General features: G+C 35.1%; 1 protein-coding gene across 3 annotated transcripts in view; it reads right to left on the reverse strand.

Annotated features, from left to right (window-relative positions):
- Nucleotides 1-3,023: 3,023 nt before the first annotated feature.
- The window catches only part of LOC135693722 (uncharacterized), a 29,777-nt gene continuing 13,467 nt past the window's right edge, over nucleotides 3,024-19,333 (reverse strand). For 2 of the 3 annotated variants that reach the window (XR_016144204.1, XR_016144203.1), the window contains exons 5-12: nucleotides 17,776-18,618; nucleotides 16,930-17,027; nucleotides 16,236-16,285; nucleotides 12,696-12,742; nucleotides 8,836-8,924; nucleotides 8,291-8,356; nucleotides 6,362-7,810; nucleotides 4,613-5,449 (exon numbers count right to left, since the gene is read on the reverse strand). Coding sequence is in view for 1 of the 3 variants with exons in the window: in XM_089111085.1 (XP_088967211.1) it covers nucleotides 3,523-3,535; nucleotides 8,291-8,356; nucleotides 8,836-8,924; nucleotides 12,696-12,742; nucleotides 16,236-16,285; nucleotides 16,930-17,027; nucleotides 17,776-18,618 (1,206 nt within the window). In the remaining 2 variants the exon portion in view is untranslated. Of the gene's footprint in view, nucleotides 3,536-4,612; nucleotides 5,450-6,361; nucleotides 7,811-8,290; nucleotides 8,357-8,835; nucleotides 8,925-12,695; nucleotides 12,743-16,235; nucleotides 16,286-16,929; nucleotides 17,028-17,775; nucleotides 18,619-19,333 lie in introns of those variants that run through there. The other variant, XM_089111085.1, reaches the window with a different exon arrangement.

Raw genomic sequence — 19,333 nt, forward strand, 5'->3', positions numbered from 1 at the left:
ATACCACCGATCGATTTATAAAACATGGATGACATTTGGTAACATTTTCTCAGATCAAAAATTTTCTTGGAAAGCAGACATTCAGTGCAGGGCCATAAAGCCACATTATTTCTTTACCGCTGCAAGTCTTGCTTAAATCGGTCGGTACGAGGGTACATTCACAATTCTTTATCGTTTTCCTTGCAATATTTATCGACAGCTTTTAAAAGTTTAATTGTTTATGAACATTTTTTTCAATTTTGCGTAATGATGCAAATCAGTTGTTGTATTTTGTTTATTAGAGTTCCGCTCCTTTACCATTAGGTGTCGCTGCTTCTCCGCTCTTCAAAATCATTGCTTTTTTTCATTTTATAATATCTATACAGGTTAAAGGTTCATATATATGTTTTTCAACCTGACCTGTTTAAAAGATCAAAATAAGAGCTAATAACTATGTTAAAATACTAGTAACAAAAGAAATTTACCAATCAAACCTAATTTACAATATTTAATAATATTAAGGCTATAAAAAGTGAACGTAAAGATGAAATAAAAGTTGTCCCCGACTATAGTTGTTCTCTGAAGGTTTTCAGGGAGTGGGCCAATTTGGTAGCCCTTTCTAGACTGTTCCACAGTTTTGGACCGCGATAAGAAAAAGCCTTTTGGCCATTTATTGTTTTTAGCAGCGGTATCTTAAGATCAGTTTCTGATGAACGCAGAAACCGTTCTCTATCATCCGAACATTTTGCGAATAATTTTCTCAAGTAGTCTGGTGCAAGCATATTTAGAGATTTGTAAGTTAGCGTGGCTGTCTCCTTTCTTACAAGATTTCTGATGGTTAACCAGCCAAGATTCTGAATAATCGGAGCAGCAGACGCATCGTATGGGCTGCTAGTTACAATTCTGGCAGCTCTATTTTGGATTTTTTGCAACACGTCAAGCTTTGATTCATTACAGCAGCCCCAAACGGAACAACAATAGCTCAAATGGGGCTCAACAATTCCTCTATAAATTTTGTTGAGGATGTCAGATGGAAGATATTTCTTAGAATACTTAATAAGTCCAAGGGCTCGATTAGCCTTGGTCTTAATAGTATCGATATGCTTGTCCCAGTTGAGCTTACTGTCTATCTGAACACCTAAGTATCTTGTGTTGGTGATCATTTCAATGTTCTGATCACCTATTGAAAAAGAAAAAGATGGTGGAGCATCAGGCTGGCTTTCGATCTTACGGATGTTTGGACCAGAGCCTATAGCAATTGACTGCGTTTTCACTACGTTCAGGGAAAGTTTATTTGCATGCAGCCAATCCTGTAGTTTCAAAAGATCTACGTTTAGGTCATTTTGAAGGTCACCAATACTTTTTGAAGAGAGGGAAATGGCCGTGTCAACAGCATACATAAAATGAGATTTTTGCAAGGAAAAAGGCAAATCATTGATGTAAATCAGGAACAAGAGTGGACCAAGACAAGAGCCTTGGGGAACTCCACAATTTATTCCCCTCACATCAGAGGAGGTGCCATCCACCCTGCAGAATTGTTTACGATTTTCCAAGTATGATGTGAACCAGTCATGTTCCAGGCCGGTCCCTCCGTACATATTCATTTTTTCCAGTAGGATTTTATGATCGACCGTGTCGAAAGCCTTCTTCAAGTCTATAAAGACTAGACCAGTGTATTTTCCTTTATCTATATTCAGGTACCAATCATTGGTGCTAGCCAGAAGGGCTGTGGCTACCGAGTGTAAGAGTCGAAAACCCGACTGATGCTCATATAGTGATTTATTCGTATCCAGGTATCCATAAAACTGATTGAAAATTTTTTTTTTAATGCTCTTGTTAACTCTTTCCATCCCTTTCTATCTTGGGCCCATGTTAACAATTCTTCCAGATCTTCTTTGGTGTTGAGCTCTAACCGGTGACAGTAGATATATTCAGCTGTAGTAGTTATGTACAGCTGTAGTGTTCATGCAAATCAGTTTTGATGAAAATATGATTAGAGCGGAACGCTCAGACGCTGGTGTCCCGAGAGCTCTTGCTCTTTTTGGCCGTGAAAAATTTTTAGACTTCCTATTTTTCAAATTTGTTTGCATATCTCAAAAGCGGCAGTCTTTGGGCATCCAATGATATTAGCAATTTAATGATAGCTCTTTCCCATCATTGTGACAAAACATTATTTCTAGATACTGCTCAGAAGACAATTCTACTGTTTCGGTCGCTACCATCTTGAGGAAAAACCCTCACAGAGTTTGCTTACAAATCGGTAAGATTATTTTATCAACGAATAAATAGATTAAAGCCCAAAAAATTCCAAAAAAATTCGAGGAAATTGATAAAAATGTTGTCATGAAAACTGCATTTGAAATTTGTAAACAAATTTCTCTAACAACAGTTTCGCAACAAAAACTCGAAACTGTTTGGATACTTTCGTGAGGGGAGTGCATGTGTAGATTGGTGTTGGTAAACATTGCAAAGAATATGCATTGAAGGGATTTGGAAAAGCACCACCGCTTTGCAGCCGAACTTGAGGCAGTATTTGTTTTTAGGTTGCCATTTTGGCGTTCAGTTTAATGCTGTCGCCATCCTCACTGGTCTATTGTGGGTTGAAATTTCTATATACTGCAAAATTTAGCAAGCGTGGTGCATCCCTTCTTTTCGGTAGACCAATCAAGGTAAAAGCAAAAATTTTGAACTTTCTGAAGCTTCTAACGTACTTTGAAGTGTGTCACACGAAAAGCTTAAGTATGATCTAAAATTTTGGTCACATATTTTGGGATTGTACATACGTTGGATGTGTGGGGTAAGGGACTTCATCCTGTGAATGATGCTTTTTCAAAGAGCATTGGCAAGGGGCAAGAAAGCTACAGATCTATCTCTATGCCTCGACGCAGTTTCAATTTTAAGAAGAACATCCAACGCCTGCAACTTTATTGGGAGCCTTTGGAGATCAGATAGAAGAGCCAAATTCAGAGATAAAAGAAGAACTATTGATTCAGTCAGGCCAAAAAAGTTTGGATGACGAAGATGATACTAAAATACTGAACAATTCAGTGACAGTGCAGATAAAGGACAATTTTAACGACATGTCAACTTATTATCTTGAATATACAATATGTACAGTAGATGCTAATTAGCATAAGTCTGTTATGGCTTCAGCTTAGAACGTTGTGAGACAAATCAAATATCAAATTGATTATCTATTTCCTTTCTCTAAACACAATGACTCTACATTTCATCCCTCTCCCTATCTCAGTTGCCCTAGTGCTGGCAGCAGTGTGACTCTCGTTCCATTGGAGATGATATTTTTGCTAAACATGGATTAGAAATATAACTTGATCTATTCATAGGATATTCAGAGGCTTTATTCCAGTATTTGGATAAAGCCCCTCCCCCGTATCTCGGAAAAGCATCACATCCCACCAGATCAAGATTTAGTTTTTAATTCTACACTAGGAAAAGGTTGGTTTAGTAAAGTTCCTTGTCGGGTGGCAATGCTCTCCTTGTGCCTCTGGACTATATCCAATATAGCTATCTGCAAGAGTTTATTCAAGAATCTAAGCTAGAAAGTTAAGGAAATACAAATTGAAATAATAATTAGGCACGTCAGACAGTTTGACTAATATCGTTTGAAAGTATAAATTAGAAATGAGAAGCAATTCAAAACTTCCAGATGTTCAAAACTATTTCCTATTGAAAACAAATTCATGTACGCTTTAATGAATGATTGAAAACCATAGCTGCGAAATTGGGCTGCCTAAAACTGTTGACAATTTAGCTTTTTCACAAAGAAAAGCTGACAACGACAAGTTTTGCTAGAAAGTATATAGAAAATTTGGTATAATATAATTAAATGCTAATTGCTGCACATTTTCAAAGTTTAAAATGCGCAGCTTCAAATGATAAAAGGAAAAATAAGGACGTAAAGAATTTAAAATGATGGGAAAGTTTTTTGCAGCAAACAAATAGGTGCCCACAAACATGAATTCCTCAACAGAGGCAGAACAGGCTGATCGATTTAAAGGGCCACTCCAGCCTAAAATTTTTATTTCAGAACACGATGTAATCAGACCTCCTGAAAACGAATCTGTTATTATTTTTTTCATATCTCTAACCGTTTTGTAGTTATTAGCGTTTGTAAAATGGTCATTGAGTTGAATTGTTTTTCAACCGTGTTATCGGAGATCTCCGGATTGACGTCACAGGCATTTTCGGCCTCGGTAAGTTCGCGGCAAGTATCATCGGCTGTCCAAAGGGTCAACGAGAACCTAGCGAAATGGCAGACAGGGCCTAGCAGCGGCATGTTTGTTAGTAGGCCAGACTTTTATCTGGAATCGATATAAAGAGAGAAGTATCGCTCATCAGTCTTGATATTCTGATCGAATATGGAAGTTTTTTATCGCACGAATCTTTCTGACAGAGAAGTCAAATTGTCAAAGTAGGCCAGCGAGACAGAGACATGAGGATGTTGACAGACTTTCATGGAATGTTGCTTTTGAAGCAATTTGTATTGGCAGGCCAGTTCCCTGATTTTAAAAAGAAGATTCGCGCTTTTTCATCAGCTCTTCCTTTAGTGCAACAGCTGAAAAAATCATCGCGCAATTAATTCGAGAGGAAAGACCAAAACAAAACCAGTATACCGGGAATGAAAGCTGTATGAATTGATACCACATATTCATTAGGATAAAGAGCTTCATATCAACATGACTATGACTTATTAGAAATAAACCAGGACAATCGAGGGCATGGACAAGAAAGTATACAAACTTTCAAGACAAGACTAAAAACCTACCATTAGTCATGAGTCAAACAACTTTTTCAAAAATTATAAATTTGTTTTTATACAAACAAAAAAGGGATTTGAGATTATATTAATAATTCAACTTTTTCAATATACTTGTGTAAATATAATTTTTGTATTTAACCTTTAAGCTATTACAGGGGCCTTGTCAGCTTCTTTAAGCTGTCAGAATTTCAACCTGCTATATTTATGAATAATAAATACATGTTTGATGTATTTAAATACTTGGCTACATTGAATAATATATTCAAATATCTATACAATCAGGCCAGTGAACTATCTATAAATTTGTAATTTCTATTGCACATGAGAAATGTTCTTATAAAAGTATCATGAAACAATAATCTATTGCAAAATTTCTAGAAAATACCTATAGGTTGTTACTAGTTTTAAATAATAACTGTTGATTCACAAACATTATATAGATATGACCAAATTATATATAAAATTTTGATAATTTTAAAAATAGTCTCCTTTGTAAAAATGTTAATACAAAAACAGAATAATGTGTTGAGGTCTTTGTGGTAACTCTTGCATGGAAGAGAGGGGCAAGTTATCACTCCCACAAAGCCAGTAGCCAGATAACAGAATGCATGTAATCTCCAACCTTCATCTAGCATTTTTTTGCAAGATCCTTTCTGCTGAACCATAAAAGAGTTTGTTACCTTTTTATGCCTAGAATAATAAGGTTGACAGGGATAAATACTAACATACCAGTGAAATTTACTTTTGAGTCATATTAAAACATAAAATGATCAAAGAAACTTGGACACTCAGGAGCATTCAGAGTATAGATATTTAAAAGGATCAAAGAGAAATTTAGGGGTTAAAGGGCAACCACTGTTACTATAGCAAATAGCATCTAAGGATATTAACTTGAAGTAACACAAAGATGAATTTAAATGATATAGGCCATGCTTATATGAATCAATGCTAGAATAGCAAAGGTAATTTTAACAAATATAAACAATTCTGCCTTTAAAACATTAGAATGAGGATATGACACATCTTTTTTCCAAAACCAAGGGTGTAAATTCCATGTTTTTTCTTTGGGGTAGTAGATCTTTTGCCCTGGATATTGATCTGGCAAAATTTTGAAATTGTGAATCAATTCTATGATGAAATAGGCAGAATTCCAAAATTGAAGGCAGAACATGGTAGAACATGAAGAAAAAGGGTTCAGGGAAACATCAGACAAACCCTGGGAAATTTTACACATCTATACCTCGGGCAAAGGTGTAGTGCACAGATCATTGGCAGGGATGTAGTGCTAGGAGGCTCAGGCCCCCTTATTGGTACAAAAAAGTAGCAAACTTCTACTTTTGGTACTATTTTATGTGACATTTTGCTTGAGAGCCCCTGTTGTACTTTTCATATTACCACATTTCTGACTATTTGGGGGACAGTTCACAAGACTGTTAGAAAACTTGTATTTAGAGTACGAAGTTTTTCTCAAAGCCTGGCAAATTGCTTTGCTTAGGGGGTGCGTGTCACACCATCCCCAAACCCCCTCCAAACCTCTACACCCTGCAGTTTGGCCTAACATTCAACATAGTAAAATGATAATAAGGATGAATTGTGACTTACGGAAAAGTTTCCATCTTGTGAATGGGGTTCTTCTTCTAATGCGGTGAGACATCAATTATTATTCAGCTCCCTGGAAATTCCTGAGATGACACGACGATAAGAAATGCCTTCGGTCAGAAATCCATTCACATCTGAAAATTCGTGAAGCATTCCATATTAAAAAGCTTGCTGCGTTGCCAAGATGAGGATATGCGTTCAGGTTGAAGCTTCCATCTTTGATTTGTCGAATTACTAGTCCATGTTGGCTGGAAGCCTCCGCTGAACATCAATCGCAATGAAGGAAAATAAATAAAACGACAACCGAGATTCCGACATGAATCGTCTCTTCCGAGCCACTACCGAGTCGTGCGAATTTCAGTGCGAACGTATAACAATAGCGCCGAATGTTGAAACAATGGTCCCTTCATACGTCACAAGGTACTTTTTCCGAAAAAAATTTTGTCGTATTTTTACGGTGATTCTCAACTTTGAGCGTCTATATCTGGAAAACGAGTTAAGCTTTTCGAAAAAAAATTTCACGATAGCTTCTTTTTCTCGACTAACTACCAATTTATGCAAAAATCTCAGAAAAAATTTTTGGGCTGGAGTGGCCCTTTAAAATGAAAAAAACAGCATGTTTTGAGCTTCCCCTTTTCCCCTTGCGTCGAATTGCGGTACTTTCTTAATGTGCTTTTGTTTTTATATCGTTGCATTTTTTGTGGTCTAAGTTCATTGTTACACCTCTCAGTGCTTGATTCTCATTGCGCTGGTGCCACAATGTGCATTGTTGCCATTTTTCGTTTTTCTGCTTTCTTATTGCTTATTGTGTTGCGTGCACATCGTGTTGCGTGCACATCGTGTTGCGTGCACATTGTGTCGTATCGCTATTGTGTTGTATGCGAAACGGTGAGAGCGAAATGATTTTACACGCATTATAAACGAGGAAAGCATCTTTTCTGATAGCATAACTCTTGACCTTAACTCACTGAAAATACTGAAAACAATGAAAATCAATAAAATTTCGTATGCAGTATGCAAACCATTACCTTCATAAAATGAAATATGAATCATTAGCTAAGTTGCTATTAGAGAATTTCTACGTAGCTCACAAAGAAATATATAATATACAAAAAAAAATTCAAAACTTTAACAAAACGAAAAACATTTAGACCGGTTTCTTTGTGAGGTGAGAACTTACTGAACAGTAACTGTTGAGAAGGACAAGTTCTTTTTGAAAGCAGAAATGCAACACTTCGTTTGCAACAACATTCGTTAAATAGGAATTTCAAATCCTTTTACCAAGATTGTAAAGACTATAAATGTTTTAAATGCAACTGCTTTCCAACCATGAAAGCTAAAACGTGATCTTTGTGATGTCATAAAAAGCCATTGGCAGTTCAGAATCTAATTTTCTAATTTGAGACTTGAAAACTTCACTGCTTGTCGCTACTCCATGTTGTGGTAAGTAACCTATATAGAAGACATGGAGTAAATGTTATCAACAAAAGCCAAACAAAAGAAAGTAGCAAAAGATGCTAAAAGGGAAACACTTCTGGCGGTATGAGCATCTTGGGTCCTAAAATATGAAGTGCTTCCAATATCCAAACAAGCCTCAAATGGTCAAAAAACATCAAGCAAATCCGAGTTTTTATAGTCTCCATGCCATTCAATGTAATTCCTTTTAGGCATATCTTTGTTTCTCTCAACGCAGAGAATTCTAGCCTGCGTGCAGACCTTAAAAATAAGGAAAATTTTCATTGTTTTGCTAATTCTCATGCAGGCTAAGAGGATTTCTACATGAAAAGGAAAAATATTGTAAACACTACTCAAATTTTACTTTTTCACAACATTTACTTAACAGTTTACTTTTCTTAACGAATTTAAAAAGCTACAGTTTGGCTAGTTTCCCTGCAAAGAAAACATGAACGATAAAGAAATACTAAAACTGACCTTGAGGGATGTGGTAGATTCTGTCGGCTGTAAGGCTTGGCTGTTTCACAGGGAGGCATCAACGCTCTAAAATTCAAAGCAGTAAAATCTGGAAAGCACATAAAACAATCAACAGAAAGCGATTATCAGCTGCCAGATCATTGGCAGATGATGCCAAAATAAAATTATATGATCAGCATACCAATTAGAATCAAAAGAACAATGACATTCTTGACGAGATATCAAACGCTACATCATTGTCATGACCGTGATTGGAATACCTGGAAGCTGGTATGAGCACCAAGCCATAATGGCAAGGAAACTGCATCGCAAAGTAAAACGTCCCCTTATAGTATTGCCTCCATTTCGATAAGATTCTGTGAAAGTACGCCGAGTTACATCAGAGAAACACAATGCAATCTTCAATTATAATCTTGTCGTCCCTTCTCCTTTATAATGTTGCAGGCTTACATGGCATAAGCTAGGATCGAATCTTGTCTGTTAATAAATACTACAAGGATAGATTAGGTAATGCAGTGTAGCTTATAAACAAAGTAAGAGCAAACCTTCTAAGTGTGTCGATCGATATATTAATACCATTTTTCTGGCAAGCTTCTAGTACCTTTGTGCACTCGTCACTGATTTTTTGCTCTTCCTGGTAGAAAAATATTTAAAATAATCATAATAAATTTCTAGTCACATAAAATAAAATCTATCAGAAAATACAGCAAAGATAACTTGAAAATTCAATTAGTCGCAAAAATTGAACAATAGGATCACTGAATGAATGTAGCACATCTGAAATAGAAATCTAAGGTATTCCTTTCATTCGAAATGTGCGATATCTTTTGCTGTTGATGTTGAGGTACTTCAATTCATATTTAGAAGTTGATGCTTTGCTTTACTTCTGTTTTTAAACCATAGAAACAATAAATAATCAATACAATGAATGTAGCATATGTTATCGAATCTAGAGATACTCTACAGTATGATATAGTAGATATACTGTACAGTATTAATATAGAAGAGATACTGTATAGTGTTAATATAGTAGAGAAACTATATAGTGTTAATATAGAAGAGATACTGTATAGTGTTAATATAGTAGAGATACTGTATAGTGTTAATATAGTAGAGATACTGTATAGTGTTAATATAGTAGAGATACTGTATAGTGTTAATAAAGTAGAGATATTGTATAGTGTTAATATAGTAGAGATACTATATAGTGTTAATAAAGTAGAGATACTGTATAGTGTTAATATAGTAGAGATACTGTATAGTGTTAATATAGTAGCGATACTGTATAGTGTTAATATAGTAGAGATACTATATAGTGTTAATATAGAAGAGATATTGTATAGTGTTAATATAGAAAAGATACTATATAGTGTTAATATAGTAGAGATACTGTATAGTGTTAATATAGTAGAGATACTGTATAGTGTTAATATAGTAGAGATACTGTATAGTGTTAATATAGAAGAGATACTGTATAGTGTTAATATAGTAGAGATACTGTACAGTGTTAATATAGTAGAGATACTGTATAGTGTCAATATAGTAGAGATACTGTATAGTGTTAATATAGAAGAGATACTGTATAGTGTTAATATAGTAGAGATACTGTATAGTGTTAATAAAGTAGATATACTGTATCGTGTTAATATAGTAGAGATACTGTATAGTGTTAATATAGTAGAGATACTGTATAGTGTTAATATAGAAGAGATACTGTATAGTGTTAATATAGTAGAGATACTGTACAGTGTTAATATAGTAGAGATACTGTATAGTGTCAATATAGTAGAGATACTGTATAGTGTTAATATAGTAGAGATACTGTATAGTGTTAATATAGTAGAGATACTGTATAGTGTTAATATAGAAAAGATACTATATAGTGTTAATATAGTAGAGATACTGTATAGTATTAATATAGTAGAGATACTGTATAGCAACATTGCAGAACTAATTGATTTCAAATCATTCGTGTAGTCAGACACTCTTTCCATTCATTCATTCAAAAAAGGTCTTTCCTGTCCAGTTTTAACATAGCTCATCGATATGGTCCAGAAATTGCCCTTTACAAAGAACAGTGCGATATCCAGACTTCAGATCGCTAGAAACCCTGACAAATTGAATGAAAAAGCTCTAATTTTGTCAACATGGCAAAAAGGATAAACACAGCAAGAGAAAGTGTAACAGCGTGGAAACGTCTTTCTGCCACCCAATGGAGTCCAAGACACGTTGAATTAATGAAAAGGACACAATAAGTAATCCTGAAAAAAACATAATATTCTTATCCCATGAAAGAAAACCACAAAATGTTTCGGAATATGCAAAATCAGCTGAATCTGCTCAAAACTGACTGAGAAATGTGTTTTGCTGCTGGATTACTGTTGCTTTGGCCAGGTACATTAGTTTTGAACGAATGTCAAGTTACAGTAGAACGAACGAAAGTCAACCGATTGTGCGTGCTGTTTCAGGTTATAGGGTCAAATATCTAAAATTTGTAAAGAGTTTTGATGACATCAGTCTTGTCTCTTATGTTGGAAGGAACATGTTGTTTTATTCTATTCCCCAATATTTCGGTTGTGCGTCCTATGCAGCCAGAATCACACTAGCGCGTAAATTCAAAAACAACGGAACTTTTTTGGTTGGTGGGAACGCAATCTTTTTGAATGGATGGAAAGGCTCTCCTAGTGCTGCAAAACTGTCCCTCAAAGAGAAGAGCCTTCTCGATCTTGTAGGTCTAGAAACACTGTTAAAAAAAGTGATTCTGCCATCGGTCAACATCTTTCAGATAAGCCAGCCAAACTCTATAATTACGACATGTTTCAGATAATTGGCAGAGCCCGGTCGTCTTTCCATCTAGCAGTTTTGGAATCGATCCAAACGAAAAAGCCGCCATTGTGTGGACAAAAGGAGTTCGTTCTCTCTCTCTTGGACTCCAGTGGTAATTTTTCTATATGCACGCGGCACTGATTGGACAACTATACCGGTCTTGTGCTTGCGTTTTTTTTGATTGGCCTATTTCGATCCACAACTGGGTATATATTTTTCATCGTGTTCTTTCGGACCCTTATTCTGACGATTCATGCTCTGAGGAGTGTCAGACGAAAAAAGCTCTCAGCCAATATGTTAAAAAATGTCTGCTTTTTTCAAATTCATTTTAGATGCTTTTTGCTGCAAACCCAATTTGCAACCTGTGAGCGACATCCAATGAGTAGCAAAGGTGGACCGGGCTATGATCTTTGTGAAATACACAAATTTATGCTTTCCATTTTGGAATCGACACAATTAGTTTTTTCCTTGTTACTAGATTTGAACGTACGACAGAAACAACAAAAGTACCTGGTGCTGAAGACCGCAGTGAACATGATTAATGCTAACAATCTCATGTTTAAATGTGTGGAAGACCTTTTTATTGACAAGAGACAGAAGGCTAAGAAGTTTTCCTAGGTCAACTTAACTTTATCAGTCATCAGTAATGTTGAAGTAAGCATGGTAAAATGGAATGCAGACATAGACGCTAGAGAGGTAAGATGGACATGGCTTAACTTCATCTGTGTAATGGTACAAGCGGTTGGCAGCCATGATAGAAATAGGGCAGAGGTTTTACTTATTTGTCTTATTTCCAGCTACATAAACAAGGGTGATGCTGGCTAGTTTCAACAATTTTTGGTTTTATAGTGGCCAAGGAGTTCTCGAATCAATGATAAGGCATATTTCAAAAATTAGAAAGATAAAATGTGATCCTTAAAAATCTTAACTGTTTTAATCTGGCAATTTCTGATATTCATGATTCTAATGGTCTTTAACTTAAAATTTTCCTTTCCCATTGTGCAAAGTTTCTCAAAATAAAAGGTAATGAGATATGGTCGATAATTTTTTTAAGGCTTTTATATCATCTAACATACTAGCTAAACCATGTTTGTAGTATCAAAAATGTGCAGAATCAGCCTGTCCTTGAATATCCGTGTGAGAAGAGGAGCCTTTACGAGACAATATTCAAAAGACGTTTGGCCAAAAAGCCCTATCGGTTAAGATTCGGGGACAAGTACATCTTTGAAAGGTTTATGTTATAGGTTTATAAAGCTATTAGGGCAGATATTCTGTATTCTTTGCACTAAAACAGGCCAATCATAAAACTCTCGAATTGATATTCTAAGCGAAAAACGGGCAAATAGAAATTTTTATATTTTCTCTCCGGTGCTTAAGTATCTTTTAGCAATATAATGTAGGACTGACAATACCATTTTCTGACAATACCAGGCTTAGTTAAAGGATTTTAAAAGGAGAGTTGCAGGATATGGTTAAGAAGGAGAGTTGCGGACTACCTATCAAGGATAAATTATTTTCAATGAAGATCAATCAGAGAAAAATTGTAAAACTTTTTAATGCAAAAAGGTTCATTTTTTACCTGTATTATATCCATTCCGTTGACATTACCCGGTCTTTGCAGAGGTCCTGAAAATAAAAGTGAGCACGATATAGCCTGATATTACTGGCAGCAGCAAATACCCTGATATTACAGGCAGATCATTAACGATTACATTTTGCCTTCCAAAAATAGCAAAGATTACCGTATAATTCTTCTTCGTATCAGCTGGTAGCGCATCAAATAAAGAATTTCCTTTTCAATCCCGAGGACTTAAAATACTGCAGGATAAAAAACCCCTAATAATTGTTATTGGGAGATACCATGTCGTTTTTTCTATATTATGCTTGTGTTGTTCTAAAACGTATAGGTAGATTAATATACTTCATCATTTGACTGCAACTACAAATACTAAAAACCCCTACAGAATACAGCTAAAGCCACATTTTTTGCTGATTTCCCTACGTTCAATTAAACCATCTAAAAAACAAACCATAAACTCACACAAAAACGTGTAACCTACAACACTTAAATCAGTAAATATTATAAGTAATCAAAAATCTGGAAAATGTTGGTTTACAAGCCATGAGTGCCAAAGACAAAGTTGGTCTCGTTACCAAGATTTATGATATACAATATGGAACACTGTGCATTTACATTCCATTTACACGGGTCCATATAAAAATTGTCAGTACTATTTGAATTCAATAAATGCTTTACGAATAAACTAAAAACGATCTTCTCGTGGCACTTAGTGCCTGTGTTAAGATAAAGAAAATTATATGACCACAGGAACACCGGAATCTAATTCATAAGAATAATCTGCAATGTTCTTCTTGATGGAAGCATTGAAGCTGAATTTCAAGTCTTCATGGTTGCGAAAGAAAAAGCCGTTAGTTTGATTTTACCGACAAGACAAAAAAAGGATTTTTTTAGATTTGGTCATTAATTTATTTATAAACGATATGACGTGTACGGAATCAGCCAGAAGAGTTTAGTTTACGAAATTCAGACGTTACTGACATTTTCATATGCTACTATAATACACGCAGTATAATAACTTTTATAGACGTTACTGGCCTTGGGAAAGAACTTATAATACAAGCTGTAGAGGAATTAATGCCTCATAGCAACATGCTACAGACATCATGAATTAAGAAATAGATGACTGGATAAATTGACTGATTAAAATTTTTATATAGAGTAACCCCTACAGCACTAAGTGATGTTTTCAATGAGGTTCTTGTATCTATATCAACGATTAAGTGAAAATTGAAATAAAATGCTAAAAAAAGTAAATATGGAAATTAGGTACAGATGGTCATTTCAAAAAACATAATATAATTTAAAATGTCTAAATAGAATTTTTTTAATTTATCTTCAAAAGAAGGAGTAATTTTAAAGGCCGAAGGATGCTTGGAAGTTTAGTGTATATCTTGGGACCTTGAAACCAAAAACTCATCATTCCTGCTTTTATTTTAACCTACAGATTAAAATACACAGGATTCGAGCTGCATATTTATTGTTGCGGGTGTATGGTTTAACGGTTCCCTACATTTGTTCACAACTTCTAGAGATGTTATATTTGAACTTTAAAACACCGACAGACAAGCCTTTTAGTTCTTATTGTCTCCATCAACATTTATTGCAATCATTCTGCTGCTTACTTCTCTGAAAAAAAATCTTTAAATCTCCTACGGAAAATATAGTTTAATTGTAAGAAAAAGTTCAATTTTTTATACCCTTGACCAGGTCATTGATATGCAAACGAAATAGCAATGACCTAAAGTAGATCCTTGTGGCACACCATATTTCCCTTCAGATATTCCCCTTTTATCTAATTCAAGGAAGCATCAGTGAATCAGTAGTGAAGCTATATTCCAACATAACAAAAAGCGAATTAGGCCATCAGTGCATTAGTACAAACAACTAGATAGCGGATACTAGTGGACGCTATTCAAAAGCCCAATTACAACTTGTTTTTGGTAGAGAATGGGCAAGAAAATCCCCTTTCCGCACTATGAGCCAATGCACCAGTCCTACCTAAAAGCATCAAAACTTAAAAAAAGACAAAACTATACCAAAAAGTATCAGAAGCTTTCTTGATGCCGAAATAAGAAACTCAAAATGTCTTTCAAGTTGAGCCAGATGACCAAATACTCATACAAAGAAACAAAATATAAGTGAAAGGGTTGGGAATGACAAACACTTCGGTTTTAATGGGGCTCAACAAAAGGAATACAGCCAAACATTATGAAAAAAAAGAAAAACACTATGAAACAAACTAGTATTTCATCACCAAACCCTCATGAGACCAAAAGATACTCTTCAAAATTAAAAGGGGAACATAAAAACCGTGATAAAGCAAGTCACATGAGACCATCAATATTACCAAACAATAAGAGCTCCCAGTGAAATAACTAGAGGAAAATCGTCCCTTGTGAAATGAACTCTGATGAATGTTCATTTGTCATCATCTAAGGCTCCAATTTTGTCTTCATCAAAGGAGATCAGAATCAGAGTAAAGAGCTAAGCTAGCATGAAAATGAATACACTAATTTTTTTTAAAAATCGTTGGAAAGTAACAGCTCAAAATCCGTCCACAGAAAATAAAATGAGTGTTTTACACACAAAACGAAAAAGTTACCTAAGTAAACGGAAACCATTTTTAAAAAGAATTATTTCCAAACAAAAGAAATTAAAGCTTTGACATCATCAAGCCAGAATCAAGTCCAATTTTTAACATCGCTAAAAAATTTGACTTCAAATGAAAAACGTTACAAACCATGGTCAAAATGGTTGTTCAAAAACCAGAGAATCGTTAATTGTAAGAGGTTTCCAAGCCTAATACGAAATTCCACAAAAATACATTGCCCAAAAATATGGATCCATTTCAAGGAGGCTTTTTGCGGTTTCAAAAGTTTACAGCTACCCATCAAAATATTGAAATTTGAAACGGTTAAAAGACGTTTGTCACTGTTATCTTTTAAACAAATGCCCGAAATATATTGAAGTTTTGATTGGTGGATGTTTTGCTTTCGACCAATTGCCATTCCCCACTTAAAAACAGAATTAATTTGCATAACAATAGCTTTCGATCATTCATGTACCATTTCTCCTCCTTCGAGGTGGTACAATATGTTTGTGAGGAAAGCTCCTTATGAAAATTAAACACAAGGGAAAACATCACAACAGAAGGGAAAGTTGGGGATTTATATTTATTAAACCTGACAAAAGTAGCCCTCAAATATGGGTTAATGGCCAATTAGATTGTTAGGGTAGGTGTACGATTGTGCAAGAAAAGAACACAATCGCGTGCCCTAGTCCACCATTATTATGAATAACTTCAACAACAACATTAGAAAGTATATATCCGAACAACAACAACAGAATGACATAGCAATTTCGCAGTAGGGTTTTCATAAGCTGTTTGGGTAGGGTATATTGAAAGCTAGAAGGCCCACATTTAAACTACATCAGATAATAATCTTTAAGCTTCTCAAACAATATTTCATGTTCAACACATTACAAAAGTTACCTTGTGAAAGAAAAATAAGAGAATACAGAAATAGTTACACTTACTGGAAGGTGCAGATATTGGTCTTTTTGGAACGACTATCTTCCTTTGAGTGCTTTAAGAATGAAAAAATAAACGGAATAAAAATAAAATAATATGTGAAAAAACTGTGCTCAGCTTTTTTAATAGTCAGTGAACAAAGTGATGTGTCACCGATTGCTTATCATATATTTGTTTGTAATTTTTAAAATAAATTTATCTCTTTTATATTTTAGTAGGTTTAGAAGAAACAAAGTCCCGCTGTCAACGGTTATAGTTCCTTCGAAGTCAAGATGAGAAATTCTCCACATTTCAAGATGTCTTGATTTTCTATAAGCTTACATCACCAAAACTATATTTTTAGCGCTAGATATAACTACATCTCAGTTCTATACATCTAGGGGTATATTGACGAACACACTGGAAATGAAGGAATTGCAATTCACATGAAAACAAAAATGTTTTGACAATCAAAGGCATTTGACAGGTTGGTTATGGCCTACTTTAGATAAACAGCTAAAGGGAACTTTACACTGTCATTATTTCGAGCTTATTTTATCTAAGAATTATCAGCCATTAATCCCTCAGGTGGCACATTTGGTCTTGTAATGATAATTTTTTTTAAAAGTAATTTATTTCGATAAGTGGCGATTTGATCGTGTGACTTGCGGTGGATAAAACAACAATATTAAAAGTTTTCTTATCTAAGAATATACATACTTAATTTTCTCGCCACTTTTCGGCCTCTTTGGTATTGCCTTTTTTTCCACTTTTGACGTCAGGAAAATCTGTTGATTAGTTGGCTTCAGATCTAAGCTCTAAGAAAGAAATAAGAAGATAAAGAAATTCGAATAAGAGAGATCGTTTAGCATCTTTCGGATCTGGCTTTGAAAAAAGCAAACATTTAGTAACGTAATGTTCTGACGTTTTAAACTCTGAAGAGTGTCAGACGAAAAGCTTTAGTTTACTAAATGTTTGCTTTTCTCAAAGCCATTTTCAAGTTTTGTACCACCAAAAGATTGTTTGCATGTTTCGGATCCTGGTTCTAGGAGATTTTTATCAGTAGATTCAGAATAAAAGGAATAAATAAGAGATATGATTAAGCGTGTTTTTAATTACGACTTAAATTAATGTCTTTGTTTGTCAATGTGCTTGAAAACAGCTTTAGTGACAACACTTTGCGGCCTGAACTTTTTTCAAAAAAGGACTAACCAGGAAATTGGATTAAATAGAAAAACGTAGAAAAAATCAACAATTTAGTTCAGGATTAAATCGTTACAAAGTCCTAAAAATATTTAAAATGTTACAGCTTCAAAAAAGTTTTCTTATCAAAAGAATCTTTGTTTCTCACATGAAAATTAAATCTTTCTAAATATCTTAAAACTCAATTTTCCGTTGTATTTTGTACCTCATGTAGAACAGTTGAGCAAACCTTCGAAATTGACATGTCTCGATTCATATTACCAAAATAATAGCTCTAGACAGTTTACGAACAAAAAAAGATCGTTAAAAGGACAATTTCAAAGCTGCAAGATCTAGTTCCAATAAACTTCGAGATATCAATACCTCTGATGAGATTACTTTTGTATTCAACCCTTTTTTGTTTTCATTGGCTTTATTGCGTACTTGGCTAGCAGATACTTGTCTCCTTTTCAACATCGATCGCCTCGCTTCAGTCGATAGCGGCGGAGAAGATTCCGGCCTTGCTTTACCGGCTGGATCTTGCAAACTTGCAGAGGTTATATTTTTTAAAGATCTGGACCGTAGCTGTCTTTGAATAACGGCACTTGTAGGTCTCAAAATCCGCTGTTTCTTTTCTTCTTTGCAAAATGTAATGTGCGTTCTTGATTTGTTGCTTCTTTCTTTTGCCAAGCAGGTGTCTGTTCCATTGTCTCCCGAGATCCGTTTGCCTGAGGTTTTCTCAGAATCGGATGATACTACGGCATCCACTAACGTTTCTCTTGTTTTCCTCTCCGGTAATAACTTCAAGTTTCTATTATCAGGTATTTTGTCACCCTCTGTATTCAATCCATCATTTCCAGCTTTTTTCATTTCCCTGGACTCAATCCCTGAGATTTCCCCAGTAGCTATATCAGCCTCGTCCACGGGAGCATTCTCGGTTTTATCTTGTTTACACTTTAGGTCTATCCCCGAAATACTTCTCCATATCATAGAAACATCTTCTTGCCTTTCTTTTTTAAGCTCGATAATCTCTTTATCAGCTTTGAGAAGTATTCTTTTTGCACAATTGGCACTATTGCCGCGTGCTGGTCGCTTCTCATCATTCCGTGCTCCACGAATACCAACTGCCTCCTGCCCTTTAGCAAAAATTCTGTTTCCGTTGTTTTTCCTCATACCAGAATCAGGACGTTCTTTTCTAGCCCTTATCATCTGTGCTATCGAGAATACCTGGAGAAAAAAACAATTTTAATTTGTTAATCCGAAATACCTTTATACAATCAAACGATATTCCACTGTAAAATTTTCTCATAATATCATCTTATGTATCACTTTTAAAGATAATGTGTCCAGCTAAAGCAAGCAACTGTGCGGTGGTTTTCAGAAATTTTCATTTCATTGCTCCAGCCATTGTGATCGTTCTGTTTATCTTCTACACTGCGAGGCTAGCTTTTCATGTGAGCAGTTTTGCATCGCAAGAATGCTGACCAATCGCAAGCCGTTATTTTGATGTTACTTGACAAGTTGGGTAAACGCAGTCCTTTTATATGAATACATTACCTTTAACCAAGGAAATGATAATCACAAGGAAATTTTAGCTAAAAACCCCATAATAGTTTGAGCTCCTTTGAAATTTGCTTACCGAATATCTTTGGATTAAGCAAGGTTTCTACCTAGCATCAAAAGGTAGTTTATGAGACATTGAGAGGCGACATTTATCAAGCAGTGTCCGAGTCTTCCTCTTGATGTAGCTCCACTTCGTACTTACGACGCCTGGAATTATAGAGAGATGGTGTCTCTCCTCATTCAAAATTAACGTTTGGTCATAACAGTGGCCAGAACCTCAGATTCTTGGGTCTTTAGACCGTGATCCGAATAATTGAGCCATCCTCACACAGGCTCATAGCCTTTTCATTTTATAAAGGCCTTTTCTCTTTACATTTTC

Source organism: Rhopilema esculentum, chromosome 11, assembly GCF_057945365.1.
Source record: "Rhopilema esculentum isolate cy_ngs chromosome 11, ASM5794536v1, whole genome shotgun sequence".
NCBI lineage: Eukaryota > Metazoa > Cnidaria > Scyphozoa > Rhizostomeae > Rhizostomatidae > Rhopilema > Rhopilema esculentum.